At 36.0% G+C, this 26862-nt stretch overlaps 1 protein-coding gene across 15 annotated transcripts in view; it reads right to left on the reverse strand.

The window, feature by feature from the left end:
• EXOC6 (exocyst complex component 6) overlaps positions 1-26862 on the reverse strand; it is a 79552-nt gene that overhangs the window by 13444 nt on the left and 39246 nt on the right. For 7 of the 15 annotated variants that reach the window (XM_085554530.1, XM_085554537.1, XM_085554529.1 and 4 more), the window contains exons 18-21: positions 25785-25964; positions 22757-22786; positions 15929-16070; positions 9399-9472 (exon numbers count right to left, since the gene is read on the reverse strand). In XM_085554530.1, the coding sequence (XP_085410656.1) occupies positions 9399-9472; positions 15929-16070; positions 22757-22786; positions 25785-25964 (426 nt within the window). Of the gene's footprint in view, positions 1-9398; positions 9473-15928; positions 16071-22756; positions 22839-25784; positions 25965-26862 lie in introns of all 15 variants that reach the window. The other 8 variants (XM_085554532.1, XM_085554531.1, XM_015867194.3 and 5 more) reach the window with 2 other exon arrangements.

A 26862-nucleotide genomic window follows, 5' to 3' on the forward strand; every position in this document is an offset into this window, starting at 1 on the left:
TGCCTTTATAGAGGCACTACACTTTTTCCCTCTCTCTTTTTTATGTTCTTCATACCATATATTCATTTTTTTCATCTCCTCACCTTCCAATATTAATTCTTTTCTTTTTTCCATTTCTTTGAATTTCTGTTCTTATTCCTTTTTTTTTTTTTTTTCCCTCCTACCTTCACTCCATTACTGCGGAGTTCACTAAGTTGTGCTGCTCTTTCACCAATAATACATGGAGGAAAAACCTCTCCAAGAGTTTTTATATTTATTATTGAGGTGAAATTTATGTTATATTGCATGGTGTATTATGTCACATGGTATATTATATTGTACAAGCACTTGAGAAGAAGATACAGTTATTTGTTCTAAGACACTATAGTCCAAATGAATAGTACATTCCAAATGAATACTCTCATCTATACAAAGGTTTATAAGCTTTGAATTGTGAAGGCATTTTATGCTATAAAACAAACAAACAGAAAAAAAAACAAAACCTCCCTGCTTCCTTTAATTCATTGCCATTTTTCTGAAGCAGAGAATTCCTTGGCTTCCTGGATTCCTTGTTGTATAAATTCTTGATTTTACAGAATTGTCAATTGTCCCTAATTGAAAGATGGATTATCTTTCTCATGTTATGGAAGAGCCTAAGAAACAAAACAAAAAACAAAAACAGGGGTGGGGTGGGGGCATCTGCTGTCTGTGCCTTACAGGGAATTTACAGAAAGGCTGGAATCCAAATGTGTTGATTGAAGCAACTGAAAAATACTGAGGATAAATCCATAGGGTTAAGTGGTTATTAGTGTAGCCCAGTATATACTACATATAATCAGGGATATTACCTGTATAGCTAAGGCTGGAGCACGTAAGCAATTCTGAGGCAGAAAATACTGACTACATTGAAGCAGCGAGCAGCCCCATAGCTACTTGATGGGTGACTAGGACTCACAGATGCTAGGAACACAAATAACAAGTAACCTGAAGGAAAGCAACAATTATCTTCTCTTGTGTTGTTCATTTAACAATGCTCATTCATTAGTCATAGGAACCACATACCACCCACAGGATTCAGAGGAAGTCCTGTGGAGCTGGGGACTCCCACACTGAACTCCATCCATCAGCTCAGAGCCACAGAAGGGCCCAGACACAATGGCAGAGATCCCGCAGCAACTGGCTGTCAGCAGAAAGACAACAGCTTGATATAATGTATTCCCAAACTCTAGGAAAGTCAGGCATTCAAATCTTGCTACAAGTAAAGCCTTCAGTTTGCATTTATGGCATTTCTAGTGGGACAAAGATAAAGGCAAGCATCAGCTGGTGAGCAAAGCTGCCAGGAAAAAACATCAGAGAAATGCTTCACTTCACTTAATAGTTTCCACTGCACGGCATCTACATCAGTGACTCAAATAAAGAGTAAGCAGGAGGCTAGCAAATTTAATAGACAAATGGATCATTTTTTATATTTCAAGAAAAGATTGAGAAATTATCTGAAAGTGAGCCCAGTGGCAACTTTCTACTAATAGGTACTTCCACAAAATAATGGAAAAGACTTCCAATGGAAACATTTTTCTACCTTTTTTCCAATGGAAAACCTTTTCTGTATAAGGCTTGTTTTATTGCTTTCTCTCATAACATCCTTGGAGATGTTGCAGATTAAAACTTGACTGCTTTATAAGTAGTTCCCCAGAGACATAGCATGAAAATTATTGAAGAAATCTAATATTTGATTTGAAAAAATTGAGATCTTTTGGTTCTGGCAATACAGACAAGGCATAACTGTTACACGTACTTCAACTACCAAGGATACAGCTATAGTGCCATTTACATTACAGTTATGCAGAGAATTCATCTGCAACTAAGGGATGACCTTTCTTGAACTAAAAGTTTTCCAGAGATATGGAGTATCATAGTAATAACAGCTCTGAAGGTTTTGAATGAACTGACTCCTCCTAAACCTTGTGAAAGTACTGTTGATTCTGAAAGATGATTCGTTCTGACAGTTGGTACTATTTAGAAAGGGACTCAGATATATCCATCTAAAGAGTCTTGACAGGAACTTTTGATATCTGCCTTGATTAACTTCTCCAGTGAAGTTTTTATTAATGTATGTGTTGGTGGTATTTACAAGCTGGAACTTTACTGCACTGCTTATGAAAAACCAAGTGTTTCACCTGAACATGTTGAGATCAACAAAAGCTCAGCTGTAAAACCTGTAAGTTCATCTAGCAACAGCAACTCCTTGTGCTTCTATGCAAACATATTATCTGCTGGTCTCAACATCAAGCTTCATGAATTCTATCATTTTCTAAATGATTTCTTGGCAGCTCACCTATCTCATGTGTATATCTACTTTGGTAAGTGGATAACTTAGAGAACTGTGTCCTTTAAATGAACTAGCCCAAAGGAATAACAAGGAATCTTCTTTATTTTTTATAATTTACGCAGGTACCTAGAGCATTTTTACTGTTACTTAGGAGATGCCATTTGTTTAAAGCATTGCAGACTTCTGTATGTAGTCTTTTGTGCACATTGTTTTGCACTTTTCTCTGGAGAAATTATCCATTTTTGCTAGAGATGGAGTAGTGCATCTTGTAGCTAAAAAGCCACTTGTACATTGTTTTAGTTATGTAAGGTATTGATAGGGATCCTGAAGGGAAGTAGTAGAATTTGTATGCTGAGATTTTAAAATCTGTTTTTCAGGTATGCTACTCATGCCAGTATGCCAGGATCTAGCACAGAAACCTTGTTTAGTAGTTATTTGCACTTCTTTGATGAAAAAGAGGCATTCAGGAGCTGACCTGGACACAGACCATTTTGCAATGGATTTGATAAATGATTTAATGTCCCAAAGAACACAGATCTAATAATTGGCACATGTGCCTTTAGCACCTGGCAGCAATAGTGCAGGAATACCTACTGCCAGGAAATAACTGACTTGCCATCCTGCTTTGATTATCCAAATCCTTATCAAGATAGTGTATCTAAAGCTGTGCTTGGTGTTGACCCTCCCCACTGCTAATTTCTGTGCATTTGTTTCCAAAGCTTCCTAATTCCTACCAGCTGGCAAGTATAAATCCCATCCCAGTAATGATCTGCCTTTTGTGTACAGAGCACTGATAGAGATCTTCCTCAAAGATATCTACACACACAATTTGCCCTACTGTGATTACCTACAGGCTTCACAGAGCCTAGGCAAAAAGGAAAAGTCAAAAGCAGGAATTTCCATTGGGAAATATAAATGCATACAAATTGTTAATGTTTGTCAGAAGAATTCTAATTTATTTGTAAGACTAAAATACTCAGAAAATGCATTGTGTATTCCCCCTAAGCTGGATAGCACATGTTTATCACATAGTCATACTCATAACTTTGTTATCTGGAATACAAGTCTGTATACACGTTATTCAAGTATGACACAAACAGATGAGAAATTGATCCTTGCAGTGCCTCTGCTCTGTTCAATGTGTGGACTAAAGTCCTCTTTCTCACTTTAGTATGGATCCAGTTTTTGGAGAAGAAGGCCAAGAAGAATTGCTTCCTTCTCCAGCAAACTGAGGGTCTATGACCTGAAATCCAGAGAGTGCAGCTCCTGTTTTGTTGCTGTCTGAAACTCGAGCTCCTTTCTTTAGCTGAATAAGCAGCATTGCACTGAAAACTAGAGAAGCACAAATCCCATTACATAGCACCCTGAGGCTGGGCTTCATGTTACAGATGTAACATGCTCCTCTACTTGTTCAGAGAAGCTGGGGAGTGAAGGTGGGGGGAGAAAGGGATCAGTAAGCACTGTGAAAGAGCCTCTGTGAAGATGAAAGTCTCAACAACAATTTCCCTCAGGAAGGGAAAGATGAAATATTCAATACTACCTGATAATTAAAAATTCAAACTGCTGTCTTATGAAAGAGAGGCTTACTTTTATCTTTAAACTATGAGGATTTTAAAGTCTTATTCCTGAACATACAGTTAGTGACTTCTCCCTCCTGGAAAAACCTGATGGTTTCTCTGGTTATGAATTGTGGAGTAGGACCCAGGGGCGGCAGTACCCAACTCATTTCAAAGCCAAAGCACACTGCAGGCACAGGATGCCTGTAGAATTCATGCCCTATAAGAATAATGGTAGATCATTTTGGCAATGCCCTGCAACTTATTCTCTGATATCTACTGAAGGGCAAACAATCCAGTGGCTAAAATTGAAGTCCGGCAATCTGTTCCACATTTTCTACCTACAATGAGTCACTGCTGAGTTTATCAGGACAGTAACAGCTCTCACTGATGAATGAGAAGCAAATTTGGGCAATAGAAGAAAAGGAAGTGTACTAATAAGAATTTTCAGTTTGAAATAAACTTAAATGTGTTGCATACAGCTCTACTGTTCAGAAGTTTAGCAATATTTCTCACCAACAGTACACCAGAAAATGCATTACAGAGTAAGTGGACAAGTAGCCCGAGATACTATTAATCCAATTCCCATTATGCTTTGCAAACAGAAGAATATGCTCTATGCTGTTAAATATTAGATATACATTTCTAGAAGGAAAATGTATTGCGTGTTAAAAATGACTCATGCTTATGGAAATACATGCTTATTTACACACATATACAGAAGTCTGAGAAAAACGTATCTGCTAATGCTCCACAGTACATTATTCTGTATATTAATTGCATTGATTGCGTTACAATTTTACATCCAATGTGTGTCTAATGTTATCAGAATGTTAACATATACAGCTGAAAAATACTTCTCTCATCATCTCTGAGGAATCTGGGGACTCTGTTGGTCTCACAGACTGCAAACTGTGTTACCACATGCATGGAGACTCCTGTGGTGGTTCCTTAACTTGGAACTTGCTAACCTGGTGGTTACCTAAAACAGCTGATTCTGCTTTGTTTCAGACTGCTATTCCTGTTGCAGAAGCAGCACTGAGAGCAACTGGAGGATACTGATTTAACCTCCTCAATTGCAAAGAGAATACACGGTTATCTTCACCCCTGCTGAAATAAGAAAATTCTAGTCATCAAACTAGTCTAGTACTTGTCTGACATGAATCAGTAGAGGAGGACTTGTCTGAAACTGAAGTAATGGTTGTGATGGAGAGAAGCACAAGAAATCACTTGTGAAGTCTAAGGTGGAAAAAAAAAAGTAAAATGAAATTGGCAGCTTAGGTTGCAACTCTGCAGGCAATGATTTTATTTCAGGAATAGGCATTTATTTCCTCTCGGTTAGTTAAGAAGCATGAAATTTGCCCTGGGAAAGTATAACTACTGCTACAACACACAACCGGACCCCTAAGGTTACTAGCAGGTTGCCATTATTGTCCACTACACACTGCACAGACTCCCCAGAGAAGAGCACACACATTCTAATATTCAAGCCTTCTCCCCACAGTGTTTAAACATGCAGTACATCCAAGAAGCTGTGTCAAATTCCAGAACAGTAACACTAATTTTTGGACACTAAAAACAGACCATAACCAGGACAAAACTAATTCATAGAGAAGGCAGAGCTTTCTCAGGGACTAATTCAGGTAGGATGAACTAAGACTTGTTTACTTTCAAAGGTTAATTCCAATTGACCTAGGATCTGAAATGGTAGTAAAATCCCCAAAGTTCATTCCACCTCATTTTCGGCCAGTGCACTATTTACCCAGGCTCCCTATATAGTCAGTAGCAAGAGATTATCTTCAGAGAGCAATGCAGGTCGCAGGAGAGCTGGGTCATCTTCAAGAGATGCCAAAGATCATTCTCTTTAAAGAATCACATGCCACTTTGATAATCGCCTTGATGAGCTGGCTTGCTCCTCAGTGCTTTAAGTAAGGGAAGTGAAATGGTGCACCCAGGTATGACCTCAAGACACACAGCATATGATACAATTACAGCAGCTCCACAGAAATGTGTAAATGTGTACAGAAATGTTTGTGTATAGAAACATTCTTAACAGTTGCTTTTTGCTTTAGTAGCTGCTAAACTAGCTGGAGCTTCAAATTTTTAGAAGATCATAGTCATGGAATTCTTAACTAGTAGATGGAATTGTATATTAGTATTCACTCTGCAGTAAATTTTAGGTAGCTCTCTAAGAAGTTTCTGTATGTTATTCTTTGGTTCTATAGCCACTGCCTGCGTTCACAGGTCTGAAATACAATACCTTCTTATCAGCACAGAGATGACACTATAAAGTTACATATATCCTTTGGAGGATAGTTCACTGGCAGCCATGCAATGACTTACAGTGATGCAAAAGCCAAGAATGTTTTTGGCTACGCTTGTCACATATCCATCCCACGCAAAGCAAATATAATGGACTCTTCCATTACAAGTCAATCACTTGCACAAAGCAGGTTGCCAGAACATGAAATTATTCTGGATTCATTTTTCCAGATTACTTCATGTGATATATAAACTCTTAACTTCAGAAATTGAGCCCTGCCTCAAAACTTTTCTGTTTTGTCTGCCAAAAACTTATAGAAGGATACAACCAAAACATTTAAATTAGAAAGAAGTCTATGCACGCAAAAGTCTTCCTCCAGGCATAAGAAAATAGAATGGTGAACAAATGCACCTTGTGTGATTAGCCAACTGCATGGGATAAGTCATCTCTGTAAGATGCTGAGGTACTGCAGTTATGGGAACAAAACAAAAATCTTTATTGACCAGAGTTTCTCCAGATTACTAAGCTTCTTTAAGGAATACATTAAGTATTTAATAGAGTGTAAGAGGAGACAGCATAAGAAAAAATAGCTGCTCAAAGGGGACACTGAGAAGGTGCCTGCTCCATTGCCATTCCCAGATTCTTGCAGCTTTCTGCAAACACTGTGGGTTTTTGTTGTTTTTTCAGAAGCAACTCTTTCATGTCAACTTTCTGTTTGCTCTTTTGCACTTGTGGGAAGAAGGAAAAAACTAAGCTTGCAGGCAACAACGTACTTTTCATACACGCATTCAGGAACTGTTAGGATGAAAATTCCAATTGGAATTTCAAACCTTCTTCCCTCTGTGGGAAGTGTAGCTCTTCCCTCTCTTTCTTCCACACTTGTTCCTCGTAAGTCGCTTTACCTCTTTAGGAAAATGTGCTACAATATCCTACTGCCCAATCCTCATTAATCTTACACATTGTCCTAGTACAACACAGAGAGAGTAAGCTGTTGTTGAGATAACTGGCTTCCATTAGCAAGCATGTGATTGGCAGGACGATAAAGTCTTTTCCCTTGCAGGTCAGCTGCTTTTTAAGAAGAGGGCAATCCTGCTGATCCATCTTTTAGTTACAGTCTCTCACTGAGTCCCAAATCTCCTGCCTTTTAGCTTTGATACGGTTCAAGCTTTCCCCCTTGTATCAGCCCCTACCTGTCATCAGCTCCTCTGTACCAAACAGCCAATATCAGGAGTTTGACCTCAGGGCACAGTCCGGGTGGGCAGGTAAAACCTGACCACTGGACCTACTTCCTTATCTTTCATATCCTGCAATTCATGAAGAAGTATCGAATTCAAACTAAAAAACAGAAGCATGACCTTTTATAAGAACTTTCTGAAAAAGGGTCTGTTGCTTTTCTAAGTATTCTTGAAAAGAACTGTCATCCACCCTATTACGATAGAAATGGATCACAAATAAGGAAGAGATGGAAAACCCTGCAAATGCTTGCAAAATGTTAAGTGTTATTTTTAATGTGTTCTAACCAGTTTTGGCAAAGCATGCAATGATATGGTAAAAACAAAACAAAACAAATATATCAGACTTGTTTACATGTACATGCTTAGATTGCAACCTACACTTTTGCTGTTTTTAAAGCTTTCAAAATCAATTAGATTTCCATGGGATACTAAGCATTCTCTATAAAATGTTACTTACACCACAAGAATTCTAAATGTAAATTGCTAACATAAACAGACTGCTATCACAGGCAGCATAATCCTTATTTATATGATATGCTCAACAGCTGGTACTCAAAACATACAAAATATTACTTATTTCCCATAGCAAGTATGTGCATGCCCTGCCCTGCATAGCTGCATATGCTTCTGCATAGCTGAAAATTGTGCTGAACACGATTGAAACAAACATAGGCTCCGCAAAGATTTATAACGCTCAGGGAGATGAAAGAAATAATGCCAAAAATCTCTCAACATCCTCTCCCTTTAACTAAGCTGTCTTTGTACAAATTGGAAGATGTTTAGTCAGTTCTAACACTGATAATAAAAGGAGAATAAAAGAGAAAACAAAAGAGGAAGGCCATTAGTCAAGGCTAGACTTGCATTTTGCCAGACTCAAAATACCACATATGTTGAAGTCTGGTGCGCCCAATATTTAGGTATTTCATTAATGAATTTTATGGCAACGAACCTGCATTCTTCTCACACAGGTGAGGCTTATCCCATTGTAGATATTGCTCATTATGTTATGTTCCACTAAGAATATAATATACAAATCTACCCTTAAACTTTCTCATTTAAAAATACACTTAGTCCTTTCTAATTTTCAGGAGAAACTGGAATGCTATTGCCAAGGGAATTTTCCCTTCTGAAATGCCTTTTCATTACCTTAATATGAAAAAAAACTACTGAACTATTAAAAGCAAACATATTCTTATACATAGATAATTTTGTATTTCTACTCTCTTCTGATGACTTTGACAGACACATCATGGTGCTGAAAAATATTACCAGCATCTGCAGAAAGCTAGAGTCTCCTTGTGCAGTTAATGTTCCATTTCATTATTTAAACAACCCTTTGTACTTTAAAATTCATGAAACAAATTCTTCTTTAAAATTTACTTCAAGTATGAAAGGTTGATGAAAATGAATTGCTATGGTTGGATATATTATCAGAATTTAGAGAGCAGGGAATAGAAATGAGTACATGAAATTAAGATAAGTTGATTTTAATCTGGAAAACAACCATCCTTTTGACAAGAACTAATAAAAAATGCTTTCAATAGTAAGGCATTTAAAATTAACTTTGGTATAGAGTAATGATCATCTGTTTGGTTAACGTGACTTTCTATCTGTTTAAAAGAATATCTACCAAGTAAAGGAAATTTTAAACACTATGCTTGATTCTACTCACCAAGGAGTCATTCCCTAAAATGGAGCAATTGCTTGGAATGAAACAACGGTAGCAGCACATCAGGGTAACATGTACTCTTTTCAAAAAAGCATCACAAGATCTTTATAAAACAGTCAGGATGAAAACTCAGTGCTATATCCATGTAATAATACCACCAGTGGCACAGTGCCCCCTAACACCACAATGAAAAAACAGTTTTATACTAAATAACAGGGAGTAGTGCCACTAACAACACTTTGAGTAACTGCTTTTCAAAACCAATTACATGGGAATGCTAAAACATGAAAGGTTCTTGAATTTAATAACTCCAGCATTGGTCAAAAGGGGAAATTAGTAGGATAAAAAACAACAACTAGTGTCTTACTTGTCTGAGGTCGATGAAAGCTAACTGCAGGGTGTCTCCCTGGAATCCTGGCACAGGCTCCGAACTAGCAAACACTGCAAGAAAAAAAAAAAAAAATTAAAAACAAAATTATGGATGTAGATTTTTTTTTTAATCTAACATAAAAATGAGCTGTATGCATCATAAATGATAGATGACAGCTAGTGCTAAAATGAGATCAGTTTGACACAAACATGTTCCAACTAATTAACCTACTCTAATTAAAAACAAAACAACCAACAAACAAAACTTTCCAAGAACAATACCTTTAGCAGGACCTTTAGCTAACAATCTAAACCAGCAATAGTGTTGCAAACATTAAAGCCAACAACTTAGCATTTTCAGCCCGAGGTGAATGATTACTGAGGTATTTTGAAATAACACCAATTTCATGGCTGTCAACATATTTTCAAACATCTGCTTTTGTTACAGCATCTGCTGTAACATCCCCACCTCTATCCAAACAGCAATAAAAGACAGACAGTAAGGTGGGAGCTTGTTTAATGTGTGGTCAACAGGTGGAAAACTTTAAGCACCACAGTCAGAGCAGAATTGAAAAGTCTGCTCATGATAATGAACTTCTGCCATTCTTGAACCCCAAAACAGACTGACAAAATTGGAAGGTAAAACTATCCGCTCAGTAAAAGAAATGACAACGCATATGAATGAAAACAAGGTAGGTGTTTATTTAAGTTAGGAAACCTCAAAGATTTTCAAACCTAAAAAATTAAAAATGTATTATTTATTTTAATTTCATATCCAATTTAAAGGCAACTAAAGAAAATAATCTATTAAAAAAGGGTAATGCCATGGATTTCTGCTATTATCAAGTTAAAACAGTAAAATTAGAAATATATTAAAACTACAAGTCCCCATACTAGTACACCATAGTTAATCTACTAATCAAGAAATATCACGAAGCATTGATGTACAATAGAGAAGGTCAGTGCTTTCAGGAAAGAGAAAACAACGCTTTCCAGAAGCCCCCTCCTTTGTTCATGACACAAAGAGCTAACAAATCAAGACTTCAGCAGTTTCTCAATTCCTTCTATGAAAATCCCATGAACAGAGGCTCCGCAAAATGTCCTGACATTTCAGATGGCTTCAGGATGTATTAAAAAGAAGCACTGATGGGATGTAATATTATAGCCCACATGTTCAAAAGTATCCACTTCAGGCTCTGCCTTTTCTTAAATGTAAAGAAGGAAGTAAGTAAAAAGCTGTATGATGATAACATTTAAGAAGCTGGAGATCAGACACAACAAGGCACATGCTATGTAACCAGTAGTCTTAGACATGATCAGGAGGCCAGCTCATGTGCTCAATCCAGCCCTTCAGACAGCAGTACTTCAGTAGCCTAATAAGCAAAGTCAAGGAAGTCATTAACTGTGTGCAAAACGATGAAAAGGAAACTATCACTGATTTACTGTTTCTCATAACACAAGAAATAATAGACAGTGAAATAAATTGAGAGAATTTTACAGTATTTTTCATAGAACACTACAATTGCGGAACTTATTCTTATGACAAGTTGTGCATGACAGAACTACAAAGGAGGGATGAGTATAAATGTAAAAAATACACATATGTAATACAGGCTCTTCAGCACTGATTAAACAGAACAGTCTGAATACACTGTTCATTAAATCTCTATGTACTGCTGGAAGATGAATTTGCAACAGGAAGGGCCACTCAATAAACAGCTGGTGTTTCATGATCTTCTCTAAATACTACCACCAATCACAGCTGACTGGTAATATTATCAGGAGAGGATGCTTGGTTAAAGGGAGCCTTAGCCTCACTCAGTAGTTCTCATGTTCTTACCCCAGTCATATATTTATAAGAGACGTTTAAAGAAACACCCACTGCCTCACACATCCACTCAAGTAAGACATTCTACTTCAAAAGGGTTGAAGTGAATTTTTCTTATGCTCATCAGCTTGAGCAGTCAACAAACCGGACACTGCTCATGCAGCTAATATAGTTGGGAATTTACCCTAACATATTTAATAATGCAGTATTTGTTTCACTAGGAAGCACCTACTATTCAAGTAGCTACAGAGCAAGAATGCAAGGCCTCAAACTAAATTATTGTATATCCTCTATTCTCTTTAATTACAATTTTCTGTTATAAACTAATATATGACACTGGGGGCATTCATGATAACAAAAATATTTATTCTAGTATTTGGGTCATTTTTGACAGGTGACTACAACAGATTTTTTTCATTATTAAAATTTCATGAGTTCAAAGGGCAAAAAGATAATCTACTTATGGTAACAGTCAGACAGTCCCGCTCCCTCAGCTCAGGGCTTTTAAGTTTTGCTAACAATTTTACAAAGCTAATTAAATATTTTCTACTGCACAGCATTTTAGGAAGATATTATAAGAACCGGATTAACATTCTTAATGCCTTTGTCCTAAGGGTTCTTTTCCAGATAGTAATGAAACATTGTCATACACAGATCTTTTAAAATATTTACCCCCTACATTCATGTTAATCTTAAAGAGGATTTGCAAGGGTAGGGGGCTACTTGTTTGTTTGCTTTAGCATGCATAAGGACATTCAGGAATTTTACAGTATCTGAGAGTGAAAATGCAAAGATCATCATCAAGACTATTGAATACAAGAGCCAACAACTCCTTGGCAGTCTGAATTAGAAACTTCAATGCTTTCAGAAAAATAAGCTGAATATATGCATTAGATGAACATAATCTTTACACACAGTTATTGTTAACAACTTTTCCTGCACTTTGTTAACACCGTGTTGCCCTTTTCTGATTATATAAGGCTGGATCTTTGGCAGAATGTGTGGACACAGCACACCCAAGCTACTCGCTGTTAAGCACAGAAATACAGTTCACATAACAGCCAGTTTGGGAATTTACAGGAGGCAGAATCCTATGGAAAAAAAAAAAAAAAAAAAAAAAAAAAAAAGATTTAACAATACCAAAACGGGCTATGAGGTAAGAGGTACACAAGAATGGTAAACTTTGGTAAAAATGTTGCAAAGATGACTTCACTCTATTTAAGGATTTCATTTTGCTTTTCTAATGATATTTTGTATACTATATACATGGGAACTGATACATATATCTGATGGTTATCTTATGAGAAAGCTGCTAAAGTGGAATCGAAGAAGCCTGTGAGGAGCAGTGAATTTCTCTACACTTCTGGATTTACTAACAGGTCCCTTCACTGTATTCCCTCAAAACACAGTCCTTTGGCTATCATTCATGTATGCTCTGCTGGTCTGAGAATTCAGTCCTTATCTTATTTTCTGACAGTTTGCAGCTCAATTACAAAAATTAAAATCAGGGCCAGACTTTCTATCAAAAGCTAAATTAGGGTAGCTTTCCTCAGCATCACAGTATCAATATTCAAGTCAAAGGCAGAGCCGCAACTGTATTTTTAAATGAAGCCTTTGGCCACTTTGCAGCCCTGCTGGATGCTCCAGCTGTTCAAACAGGCTGGGGGTTGCCACGCTGAGGGGGCCGCCAGCTGCCAGGACCCAGCCCTTCCCCAGCATTGCCAGGCATCACTGCTTCCCCTGCTCCTCTGCTGCCATATGTGGCCAGCAGATGAAGGATGGTCTCAAGTGAGCCAAGTTGATCTGGTCTTGTAGATAGAAGACAAGCAGGTAAAGTGCAGGGCCTCTAGAGGAGAGAACTGTGTTTTTTCAAGAGAAAACAGGATTTGAGTTCCTCAGCTTCTGGCATACTCACCTGGAGATCACCCATACCTACGCTCAACAGAGGGCACATGGATCAAGAATCCCACTTGCTCTTGGACACTGCAGCTCTCAATACAGTGCACTGGCTGGAAAGAAAAAAACCTGCCTTGCACTAATTGTCTGCTAACCCATGCTGTCCCAGAATTTCTTTCACCCTCACTGATAGTCAAGAGTTTAAAACCTTCCCCTCCTTGCACAGATTCATGGTTGAATGAAGAAGGAAGACTACCCAATTGTCCGTCCTGCTAACTGATTCTTTCTCACAATACTCTGCCTTTCCTATAAGTAAAACATCAAACCCACATATACAATATAGTAGAAAACTGTTATTTGTGAATTATTCACACACACGAAGCACCAGATGAAATGTCTCTGTTGTACCCATTAATCTCAAAGTATCAAAGAATAAAGTTGAGAGAGAGCGATGAACAAGAACATAAATCACAGCCATCACACTGATGCCTGGAATGCACTTGTGATGGACCTTATGAATGAAACTACAACAGCAAAGCAGAATCTGAGCAACACCCAGCACCAAACCCTTATTCCACAGAATCATAGAATCAGAAGGAAAGATATCATTTACTGCAGAGTAGTATTTGGCCCAGCTGCCATAGTTATCTTTAAGAATCTCAAAGTGAAAGTGTGAAACCATTTTCTTTTTCTACTATGTTTTAAAAGCATTGTAAAAAGAAATAATTCAAGTTTAATCTATTTGCAATTGTACATATTTTAGACATTAGAAACAGAAAAAAACAAGGCAGAGGGCAAGTGATCCCTGCTATCATGCTATTTGTTTCTAAAGCAAATGATTGTGCAGTGGATCCATCAGTTCAGCTTGTCTAGGTGCACAATTCAGTATCAGCGATTATGCAGTCACAATCTTTATTTAAAGTTGGGAAAGCAGATGAATGCACATGTATATATCCCTACACATCTACTAGAAAAGAACATTTACGTTTGCACTACCAAATGCACTAGGCATCAAACATAATCTGTGGCCAACCTGTGTAATCACATCCTAAGACAAACCTTAACACTATGTTCCAAAGGTAATGCTTCCTATTTAGAAACTACAATAGATACAAAGAGTACAAATGGGTAGAGTAAATATTCAGCTACAAAACGCTATTTTTCAACATAGTTACCACCATTAGCTATGTATTTTCACCAGCAATGAACAAGAGCCTGCATGCCTTGCTTGTAAACATCTGCATGGCCATCCAGAGCATGGCTTGTATTTCACATTGCTGCTGCCACAGCTGAAATGCACCATCCCCATCACACTCACATCCACTGGTCTCCATAAACATTCAGCAAGCACTGACAAATGTCAGTGGGTGCCATTTTTTCTGGATGGAGGAATTTCACACTTTTGCTTCACATGCACTCCTATGACAGATGCCATTTTGTCAGACTGCCCCTTTGCTGCAGTCTGTCACATGGCAACAAGATGTAGTGGATTACTTGTGGAAAAGTTCAGCCTCTACTGCCATACCACCAACATTCATCTCTGATATCGTTGGCCAACAAATAAAATCTGATGCATTACTTTTGGAGCAACCCTTGTGTATTTTTCCAAACAAATCCTGATAATCCTGTCAATTCACCCCATGCACTGAAAGGCCTTAAGGCTGCAATACAAAGGCATGTCAGAAAGGTGCCTTCATTTCTTGCTACAGAGTTTTAAATGGAATGTAACAAATAGAGCAGGAAGAGGAAAGACATGCTTATGGGCATCAAAAGTGCCTTTTAACTTTGGCCCTGGAATCCCACAAGTATCCTTTGTGATGCTAAGTAAATTGCTTGAAAACAAATTTCCAGTTTCCCATGGCTTGCTGCTAATTGAGCAGACATCAGGTTTCTTTTTCATGTGTCCAAGCTAAACACCTGAGGATAAGCAGAACTGCCACTTTCTAGAGAGGTCACTAAAATCACTGAGATCCGTGCCTCAAACATATAAGAGGAAAGATAGTTTGGGGAAAAAATAAACAACAACAACAACAACAAATAGAGCATGAGAAACTAAAGATGTGCATTAAAGAAGTCCTAGCGAGCCTTCTTAGTGAACCGCAGCCATCAACTGCAAAAACAGGCATAAAATCTATTCACATCACAATGATGCTACAAAATGACTGCCTTAATACAGAGTACAGGCTCATCTTATAGTGCTGAATTCCATGTAAAACATGGGGAAATAAATCCTGTCATCAGTGCTAGATTCAACCAGTTTTATTAAATAATTCTGATACTATATTTTGAACACTGAGTTGGTGTCTATTAAATTTGCACTGCCACTCTTCACAGTGAATAAGCAGTGGCTCTATGAAGAAGAAAACTCTTTGTTACACCATATTTAAAATCTGTACCATAATAAATCATCTCAAGTGAGAAAATTAAAATTTTACAGACATTTGACTTTTTTGTGATTAACTTTACAACGATAATATTTATGTAGTATTTCTAGTCATTTTCATGCTATACTATTGTCTTTTTACTGGATGTAGTGATTATGATCCCATTAGCAGTAGCAACAGCTGTATACTTCAATTAGATAATAAAGTTTTTAAAAAAAAAAAATCTTAATTTTTTTTCCCAGAATTCTTAGCTTACTTACTTTTAAAGGAAGTTGTAATTTAATCATATTAAAAACGGCAACAGCAAACTGATGAAACTTTAGTAGGTTATAGAAAAACATGACTATATGGTTAATATTAAATACTATCTTCTGTAACTTTAAGACAGACATAAGTAAGAATACCGGAATATCTACTTACATTCACACTGTATCACATCTAAATTAAACTGCTGAATTGCTCCCATGCTTATTTGTTTTAATTCAGTGTCCAGTAGCATCTGCATTAGGGATGTTGAAAGATGCTGGCAAGCTGACATGCAAGCTGTCTGGGCCACCTTTCCCTAGTAAAAAGAGCAACACATTTTAAGACAGAAACAAATGATATATTACTAAGCAACAGCATATCTGATTCAATCTTATTATATGCTCAAAGTCTAAATGATGCAAGACATAGATTAGAAGAAGAATGATCACACTTTTTGCTGTTTCTCTGGCCTGTTTGCTTTGTTTCTATTATATTAATTAGGAATCTACATTAAATGGATGTCAAACAACTACTGAAACTTCTCCAAGAAATCCAACAGCCTTCAAGGGTACAAGGACATTTCCAAATAAGGAAGAACACAATAACAATATAAGCTTCAGATGCACAAGTGTGGATTTATTTTTTTTTTAATTTTTTTTTTCTCAGACAGAATGAAAGCAAAAGTGTATATTGACCTGCTACATATTTTCAACAATAATCATAAAAAAAAATAAAGGAGATAATAATCAGAACCACTGCTTTCAACTGGGGCATTTCTCATGAGAGCTTTCGATAATCATGGACAACTTAGTTGCCTGAATTCCACCCCAAAGATTGCTGCTAAATTTTTTAAAAAAAAACATGATATCCGTCATCTTTTTGAGTGCTTAATAAATCAGTGCTGTCAGTAATCAACCGTGTACAAAATGAAATGCAGCCCTCTGCTGTACAGAATAGAAATGCTTAAATCACAGTCTAGATAGTAATGTTTCTCTTTACAAAGTATATGTCATTGAGACAAATCATTTCCAGACCAGAGAACAATAACACAAATCATAAAAATCAGAAGTTAATTTTATGGATTATTAACATTTTAGTACATAAAATTATAAAAATATTGAAATTCTGCTATAGAAGGAAAATCAATTAAGAGCAGATACTCGATCAGATGTCAACATTCTATTCAAAGCACTGCAACCTTCAAAAGTACAGAGATCTTGGTTTCCAAATGGAATTAAAATGTACTGTGTTTTTATGTGCTTAGACCATGCTTTTCAATTAATGTAAATGTTTACAATGTATACTGAAACACAGGTAACTATTTACATGCTTATATGAAAGAAATCATAACTATGTAATTCACCTACTGGGGCATAAATCAGTGCCATTTTACCAACAGTAAAGTGATGGCAACTATTCTCTAAAGCAGTGGTTCCCCGACTGCTCTGTGCAAGGTCAGGATGATCAATTCAATGTTGACTCACAGAAACACACACAAGCCATGAAAAGTGTTAAGGACTGACAGCAGTTCACTGTTTGAAAAGTTTGGGCAGTTCTGCTCCGCATCTGAAGACTGTGTTATTAATAGAACAACTTGTATATATTATTGAATTTTCATGCACACATTAAATGGCTTTTGCTAATACCTCTTAAGCTTTAAAATACTTTGAACTGCTAGGAGCTTTATATCTAAAATGAGATGTCAGTTTCTTAATTGAACATCTCAGAAAAGCAAATAACATTTTTGACCAAAACAGATGAACTGACAATGAGGAATGTAAGAAACAATGCAAGAACAGCATGCTTAAGTCTCCCAAATCCAATGGTAATTACAAAGGGAGACATGCAGCCCTATTCCCCAAGCAGAACAATATCAATATGAATGGAGGGGGGGGGGGGGGGGAAGACAAGAAAAAAACAGAAAATGAAGAAAAAAAGGTGAGGAGGGCAATCAATGAGCCACAGTTCATTTAATTACTGTGTAGTAGGATTCAAATACTTAATGGAAATGTCATTTTGATTTAATGGAACAACTAGTGCATCTCTGTTTAATGTACTGTTCCATCAAATCAGCTCCATGTCCTATTTATGCTGCCACTATACAGTAATAAAAGTTCAACCAGATTAATAGCTTGTCAGAAAAAAAATTAACATTTATTTTATATGCAAACAATGTGTATTCTTCCTATTATTATTAGTCAAAAACAGAATTTTATCTTTCTGACAAGCATCTGTAGTTAATTGTTGCAATCTGGCAAATATCAATAGTACTGGAGCACAAGACAATGGTTACAATACAAAAATGACATGGTAAAGTCACTTGGACTTTAAATAAATATCAATGCATGTACATTTAACGCTTCTTGTAAGTTTTTGTAAGATGGAAACATCCTAACATTTCAACTACTTCCAACTATGCAACTTGAACTACAGGCTTATTGTTCACATGGCAAGTAATAGGAAATTACCACATGTAGTTCACACTTAACACAATTACTCAACTTTTTGTAATCTGGAAAAAGCTAAACATATCAACCTAAATGCTGAATTTTACCTCAGATAAATATGAAGTTTAGTGTTACCCTCCTCAAGATTCAGTGCTTCCCAGTACAAAATACGTTGGATGTACAACATTCAGAAAAGAATGAAATCCAAATTTGTGGTCAACAAATAAGTTCCAGTTAAAATCTATCTGAAAATTTCCATCATCCACCAATTAATCAATTATCCTTTTTTCATAATGCATATTAAAGGGGAAAACTGAGGATTTGTGAATATAAAAAAATTACATATTTCTTTTCCACAATGAAATAAATTCATTTAGTTGGCTGTGCCAACTGTATCAAGCAATTAAATATCTATATTGAATAGCATGAGGAGATTCTGCAGACTTCTCACATTTGTCCCAGTATTGCCTCCTATCTGGGGACACTACTGTCTCTTCTCTGCCTATGTTAGCTGCTGCTATGTACAAAACCTATTCTTCCACTCAACCAATGTAAAGTTTAGGAAACAAGGACCCTATTCTATAAGCAAAAACACCTGCTAACAGTGTTAAAAGCAAACGTTTTTTTGTGTTGTTGGTTTTTTGTTGGCTTTTTTTTTTTTTTTTTTTTTTTTGACCCAGCCTTCACATTTTGCTGAAATACAAGTTTGTAAAAAAAAGAAAACCCTTAGACAAACTTCTTATATTTCAAAGGAGGTTATAAAGAGAATCTGCTGACATATTAAATCCTTTTTTATGGGACCCAAAAGCTTTTCTCCGAAGAACAATTGCAGTGAAGAGACATTTGGCTCCTAGGAAATTCCCAAAGGGTCAGCCATATGCATCCTTCCATGGCACCTCCACAGCACTGCTTTCTAAGACCCATGCTAGCTGTCTCAAAAGCAGCTTTCATCATTCACTATGGTGTCAGTCAATATGATTTATGGACTGCATTCAACAAAGTCAAAGCATATAGAATGAGAAATATGACTACAATCTTCTAATTTGTTTTGCATTGAGCCACTTAACAGTCAAAGACCTGATGTCAGGCTGAGACCAGCAACACAATTAACCAACCAGTGACAGATTCATCCATCCTCCCTGCCAGGCTGTGCCAATCAAAGACAGCATGAAGCAGCATTTGGAGAAATCAGTAAGAAAACCCATTCTCTAAGTAGCCTATGGAGGATTTTGATTGACAGTTTTTGAATATAGCTGCAGAAAACCACCACCCCTTCACCCTTCCTGCAAGCTGTGAAATTAGGCTTCTGCTGTCAATCATGGAAACAATAAAATAACACAAACCACCATCCTCAGCTTAAAAGGGAATAGCAAAACTTATCCGTTAAATCTAAGAATATAAGACTAAGAATTAATTTAACATTATGAAATAAGAGGCAAGAACCCAACCCATAAACATACAGATTTCATCAGTTACAAAAAGTAAAGCAGGACTAGTGGACTAACAACCAACTTTTGAGCTATCATATTAAAAACCTAATAGAACTTCAGAACTCAATCTTACTTCAAGTATCCACACAACAATAACAAAAAATATATAATTGAAAATAATTTGTAATTGTAAGTTTTTACTAGCTGTTCTTTCCTAAAGGTATGTCCAGTACTAACTTTGTACTGACAAAGCAAGAAAATTGTAAAAACCTTTATATACACATCCTCTACATCTTCAAATAAATTAATCTAAAAACAAAAGTTATTATTAGTTTTTAGCTCTTCAAAATATGAACTTTAAAGATACAGGTGCTCAACAATAAATTTTATCATTCAATTGTCTTTACGACATTAACAGCCATATGATGAAATTTTGGTTTTCTTTTTTATTAGAAGCATCTAATGACAATTGCATCATGCAACTGAAACAGGCTGTTTATGTAAAATAAACTAAAAACAACAATAATCACACACACACAAAAAATTCTTGTGACTTCAGAAAACAGAATCCTTAAAAGCTGCACGACTCAAAAGTTATAAGCTTTCAAAAGAAATGCAGCTTCTGTGCCATTCACTGCTGGAATTCTAGTAGAGCTCAGTCATGACACAACCAGCACCTACCCAAAATTAACAGGAAACATTTCTAAACAAAATGGTCAGTATTTCCAGTGTTCATGTCACCTTGATAGTTCATCATGAGTATTCAATTAACAGAAATTTTCACTGGAATGTACAATTAGTGTTATTCAGTCCAAATTCCCACTTCAAGGACTATTTCCTACTCTAGTTCAGGTCCATTGGCTTTTTACTTGGTTGATCTAGAACAAGTTTTTAAGTAGAAAGCTTTGTCTTCTTTATTCCTCTTCTTGAAAGGACTCTGCCTACAGATTGGAGCTATATATGAACTAACACAGTGCAGTGTATCACTAGTGATGAGGAGGCAATTGGAAATTCCCATAATCTACACTAAAGCAGCTGCGTAAAGTTAGGAAAAAAAAAAAAATCATTCTGTTCACTGAAAAATTCTCTCTTTTTATTTGTGAAACACATCAGTAGGAGAACATCTTTCAATCAAATAGCCAGGAAATGTGGGAACTAGCTTTAAAGAAGTTCTTGTATGGAACCCACAACCTCTCCGTTATCTGGAGAGAGAAGCTCTCCAGACTTAGAAGGGGAAGAGATGAAGATTTAAGTACATGAACACCATCGGATTCAAGAATAAAACCAAATCTGGAAGTCACTCTAACAGAGGGAACACTGAGACTGCTTCAAAACCAAGGCCCTTCCTGTTGACTCCCAGCTGCAGAACATAAGATCCCCTCCTCTGCCCTCCATATGACATGGCAAGCCCTTCCTGAAGCTGGTGGCAGCTTCTTAACAAGATCACCAACCTCAAGTCCAATGGAAATAGAGAGGAACTGAGAACATTAGTGAGGATTTTACATGTTGGAAACATATTCTTTATTTCCAACACCTTTCTTTAAAGTACACTCTTCAGCTGACACTTTAGATGGGGTGTTTTAGTTAGATGTGTCCATGTAGGTTAAGTCACAAATTAAGCTTTACTTTTATCTTTTGTCAAATTTCAGGGTAAATTTAGGTTGCAAACTAAAAATCCTTAAAAAACAAACAAACAAACAAAAAACCCCAACAACCAAATAAATTGAACATTTAAACCATCACATGTTAAAAGGAAACAGAACAAACCTAACATAATTTAATACACATCCAATGTATTTTCTTGGCAGTCAGGAGTAGAATTTAGTATTTTATGGATGCTATTCAGCTTTACAGACACTCTCTACACAATTAAACACAAACTACTTCAGATCCACTTCCAGCTTCCCTGGTAATCAAGAGATTCCCCCGCTTATTTTTGGCACCTAATCTTAAGAGAGGTGTCCTGTAACAGAACTGTCCAACTGTTTGGCTGCCCCTGATACAAAATTCTGATCTACGGTGCAGACAAATATAACAATTGAAGTTTTCTGACATTACTGTTGAAAATTACTGAAGAACAGAGCGAGGAATCTTAGATAACAACACTGATTCTACTACTTTTCCCCTTTTAACTGATATATTTTAATTTAATTCTAAATTGTTATGGTAACTACTGACAGTTGTTTCAACACAGAGTGAAGGTTTTAACCAATAGAATAAAATGCCTTTTTTGTATTTGTCCACCTCTTGCACATGTGTTTGAATTTTATGCTTTACTGAATACAAGAATACATCTGCAAACAAGTTAGATACTGAGTATTAAATCTTTTGCTCTGGTCATTAACATTAAGCTATATATAATTATCGTTATTTAACTCAATTATTCTTTCCCCTGAGAAGATAATTTTAACTGTAAATTTTACATCTTTCATAGCATTAATCCCCACACTGTGTACAGTAAGTCCATTATGTGCTTATGAGCTTCAATAGCAAATAGCACAGTGTACATTTCCAGAATTCTATGCTCACAGAAAATTAGTGAAGTAATAATAATTTTCATTATAATTTTCATTTTCATTATAATAGAAACGTTATGCCAAATCAAAATAAACTGCTTGTACAAAAATTGACGACCTGAAAATAACCTGAGCTTGGAAGAATTCCTAAATGCAATCCATCATCTTCTAAAAAATATATATATTTGGACAAACACATTTCTTACACCCCAGACAGATGTAGCAGAGAAAAGATGGGCCTTTCACTAATACTTCATTCTGTTATGTCACTCTACCTCAATTCTGTATGCATGCCTCATCGCTGCATTTTGATACCTGACCTCACTTTGAAAAGGCTTCAGAGCCTCCTCAAAATGATCTCATTTGAGATGCAATGCACACCCACTCACCTTCTGCAAGGCTTTTAGGGCTCCTAACATACCCGTGTACGAATGCCCTATGTTAGTCATTAACCTGATTCCTGCATGCAATCACACAAGGTACACAGCAAGTCATCAGCAAAACAGTAATATCTTTTTATTAAATGATTAAAAATTGAAGCAATAAGCCTGCAGGCAGTTCATAGTTTTTTCAGTTCACATGCTTTTTCTTCATCTTGCATCTACTTACCGACATAGCTGCATGGTCATTGTTGTTATTCTGAGAAGGAAACCAGTAAGGCAATCAAATCAAAACAAAAAATTAAGATGTACTGTCAACATCAAAAAGAAAAAAAGAAGAAAAAAAAAAAAAAAGAAAAAAAAAGAATAAAAAATTGGTAGCAATAAAAGATAAGGAAACATTTCCAAAAAATAACAATTCTATTTATATAATGCTTTAAAAACAAAAACCCACACCTGTGAAATTATACTGTATTTTGTCAACATAAAACAAAGAGATTATAATTGAATTAATACTAGTTCAGCAATAAAATGTTTTTCTGTAATAAAGAACTGTATGCCAAAATATCAAAACAGTAAACTTCAGATTGGGAAACATCCGTTGTTATGTCTTTCCAAAAGGTTTTCTATATAACAAATAATACATTCCAAAATACCTATGCCATGTTTACTTTCCTGGCCTATGAAGGCTATATGTACAACATCAACATACTTCACTCAGGAAAAATTTTAAATGGCTTAGTACAGAAGTAATAAAAATATTACACAGTTCATAAGTAATTGTTAACGTAAAGGTAACAGTGCTACAACTGGAAGACGGAATGAGAGTATTTTCTTTTCCAAAACTGACGCTAAAGCACAGTACATATATACAGAGGAGAAAGCTAAGATGGAAGACTTAAGTGAAAAAAAAACATTCAGAAACAAGATGTTTCCAGTGATTCCATAGGTCTAGCAGACTCCACGAAGCGTGCAAGTTCAAAACCATTGAGATCATGGTCTGATTTAGATCTCTTATGTTCCAATTAAAATAATACAAATTTCACAAAACATTTCACAAAACAGAGAAATTATGTTTTTAATAGTTATGTCTATATTATTACAGAAATAATTCAACATAGCCTCAGGTGGAAACACAGAAGGAGATTCCTAGGTTTGTTTCCACAGCTTACACATATATCTGAAACAAGACAGAGCTCTAATGACAGGAATCCAACAACCACCAAAAAAGTTAGCAGATCATAATACCTCTACTGGAAGACTAGAGTTTGAAACAATATTAGATAGAATGTCAATGACCCTTGAAACAGAATATGGATGATGAATGTAGCAAACTGATGCCCAAGCTCCAGCGAAACACCCTTCTATACCAAAGGATATACCACGATAGGCAACAACTCCCCTATTTGTCCTGCTCTTTTTTTCTAAAATTATAACCACTGCTCAGGATATTTTTTTTTTTTTTTCCAGTTATAGACATGGTTCTGACAAACCATTTTGAGCAGTAGGATTGTTTCTGCCAGCAATACAAACTGTTATGGAAATGACATGGTGACATTCTTATTCTGGTAGTGGAAATACATACTAAAATTCTTCCCAGCTTTAGCTGTGACATAAGCTAATCCAGTTTTATGTAGGGCTCCTTAGCACTAGTATTTCACTGAGTTATGGAATCTAGTTGTGAGCTTGCCATTGAAAACCTTCATTACAGATTTAGTATAGATTTTCTCTTGATAAAATAACTTACTACTACATATCTAACAAGAGCCACCACAATTATACCGTACACACATTTTCATACAGTCTCCAGAGCTCATGCACAACATTTATAGGACTGCATGTTTCTACAGTCTGCTAAGCCAGAGTGATACACAGGGAAATCCAAAAGCAACAAGAAACCTCCTGCCAGAGCAGACTGCTCAGCCATACAGCTCCAGCTTGTTAACTGGCCAGACTTTAAATTACAGAATAAACTGTCCATAGGAACTAACTTTCTCCAAAGGTTGGCTTGCATCCTCAGGCACTTATTTCTTTAAAATTTTTCAACTCTCTTAATGACATAGCTGCTATTTTCCAACCCTCCTAACAAATTATCTCATTCAAGGAAACCACAGCTTTCTTTCAGCTGATAGCAGGACATGTAAATTTCTGCCTGTAGTCCATTTTAGAAGACCTGTATCACAAGCTGTACATCATTATTCACAGCTGCTATACACAAATAGCCATTAAGGAGCAGTACAGTTCAGTGAGTAACAAAAAGTTGACAGTGAATTTAACATATAAGCATGTTATCCTTTATTAAAAAGATTGCTTAGTTGAACTGGCATGGAAGCATGTGCCTCATAGTTCCCATTCACATTAACACTGAATGGGCTATGCCTTTGAGTAATTAAAAAAAAAAAAAGCCACTTAACATAATTTGGAAGACCTGATAAGCCCACTATGTCAGCAACTTCAGCACCTTGCTGAGAATGTAAATAAATTATCTACTAGTCTGGAGCCTCAAAACGTTTATGCATTGAGAACTGATTCCTGACAGGCATTGCATGTGGGTAAAGCAATCAGACATCAGCATGATAGCAGCAACAAAGGACAAACAGACAAAAAGCAGATGCATCTTGAAAGAATTTGAAGTTACTCCACATCTACAAAGGTATAAACTATTATTATCATAGCTCAAACTAGATCTTGGGTTTTCATCTTAAAGAAAGGAAAAAGTAGACAATGGAATGTAACAAGTACAGCAAACAGGTTACTAGGGCCCTTTCAAGTGGCACAAAGTAACAAAGGATATATTTGAATAAGAATGGGGACTTGTTTCAATGATGCTCAATTAAGTAGAATTAAATGATTTTTTTTTGTCATAGCTACTTAACTGAAAACAATTTTGGAGAACCCAAAGCCTCCAGAATCTGCACAAATGGAGGACTTGCACCAATTCAGTGTCCTTTGAATCAGTGGATATGTACACTGAGCTGTACATCAGTGGACATCTGAGGGCTTGTCTACTCTAGAAAACCACCTAACTTCTTAGACTATTTGTAAATCAGCTGTTGTTTGCGTTAATTCTAGAGTATTCAAAAGCATTTTCTAAGTATTATCATAGGTAAGCATCATCAACATACTGAAACATCTAAAGTATATCTGTACTGAAAATACTGAAATATTTACATGCTAGTATTTGTTCAAGATCTTGATATTATAAAATAAAATAATGCTCCAATGGACTGAAATTACACTTAATTTTGAACACTTACAGGTAAATGAGTAAAGACTTGAAATGTGCTTCTTAAGAAGTTAATGAGGTCCATTAAGTATCCACTGGCTCTTCCATCTGATTCAGACATAGTCCAATCATAGTCAGCAATCTGAATAAATTCATCTATTTTTTGGTTTAGTTTTGTATATATTTCTCCTTCTGCAGCATGCCTTGCATCCTGAGGGGAAAAAAGAATTGCACAGTTACCAGAATTCTAGAATATTACTAGAACACAGATTATATATTTTTCATCAATGAAACTGAAGTCTTACAGGGTTTATTTTTAGGGTAAAGTTAGCTTGTGTCTTGCAGCAGTAAGTCTGAAGTCATAGTTTTTATAAATTCCTGATGCATACTATAAATACACACAAGTATACTTTAAGAGAATAAACTAAATTATCAGAAATCAAGGAAATATATTTGAATTTGGAAATAAAAGAATTGCTTTACTCTCTTCCACAGCAATCATGTTTTATTCAGCTTTACAAATTTATTAACCCTGAGATAAGGTTTATTTGATCTCTACCAACTAAATCCACAGATTTATCTATTTTTGTTGAGAGTGACCACAGATTTAAAGAGGCAAAGGAATACGATGGTATCCACAACTGCACTCAGCCATCCAAAGCTGTAAAGTATGTTGTAAGTACTGAAAGCTACACAGCTTTTTAATATGATAAAATGAAAAACAGTGACACCGTTTTGAGGGCAGAGAGGCTGTTTATTTGTTTTTCTTTTGTACTTGTATTTACTTTTACACTGTTACAAAAGAATACTAGGAGAGTTTGAATGGTATTTTAAAATGGCATCTTATATCCAATAATAACAGGGGGAAAACAGCCCTCAGAAATAGCAGCAATGAAACATGTTTGAGGACTTCTTTTTTTTTTTTTAAAAAAAAAGGAAATAAAAAACAAAAGAAATTAAGAGACCCAAGAAAAACTACAGTATGGTTGCATTTTTGAGATCATCTCAAGGATTGCAAACAATGCTAATAAAGGAGATTTTTGATCACTCAGAAAGAATGGGAGTGACACGATTTGTCACCAGGAGACGAATTTAATAACATGCCAAAC

This window comes from Coturnix japonica, chromosome 8 (genome assembly GCF_054131305.1).
Source record: "Coturnix japonica strain WE chromosome 8, WE-NBRP24, whole genome shotgun sequence".
Lineage (NCBI taxonomy): Eukaryota > Metazoa > Chordata > Aves > Galliformes > Phasianidae > Coturnix > Coturnix japonica.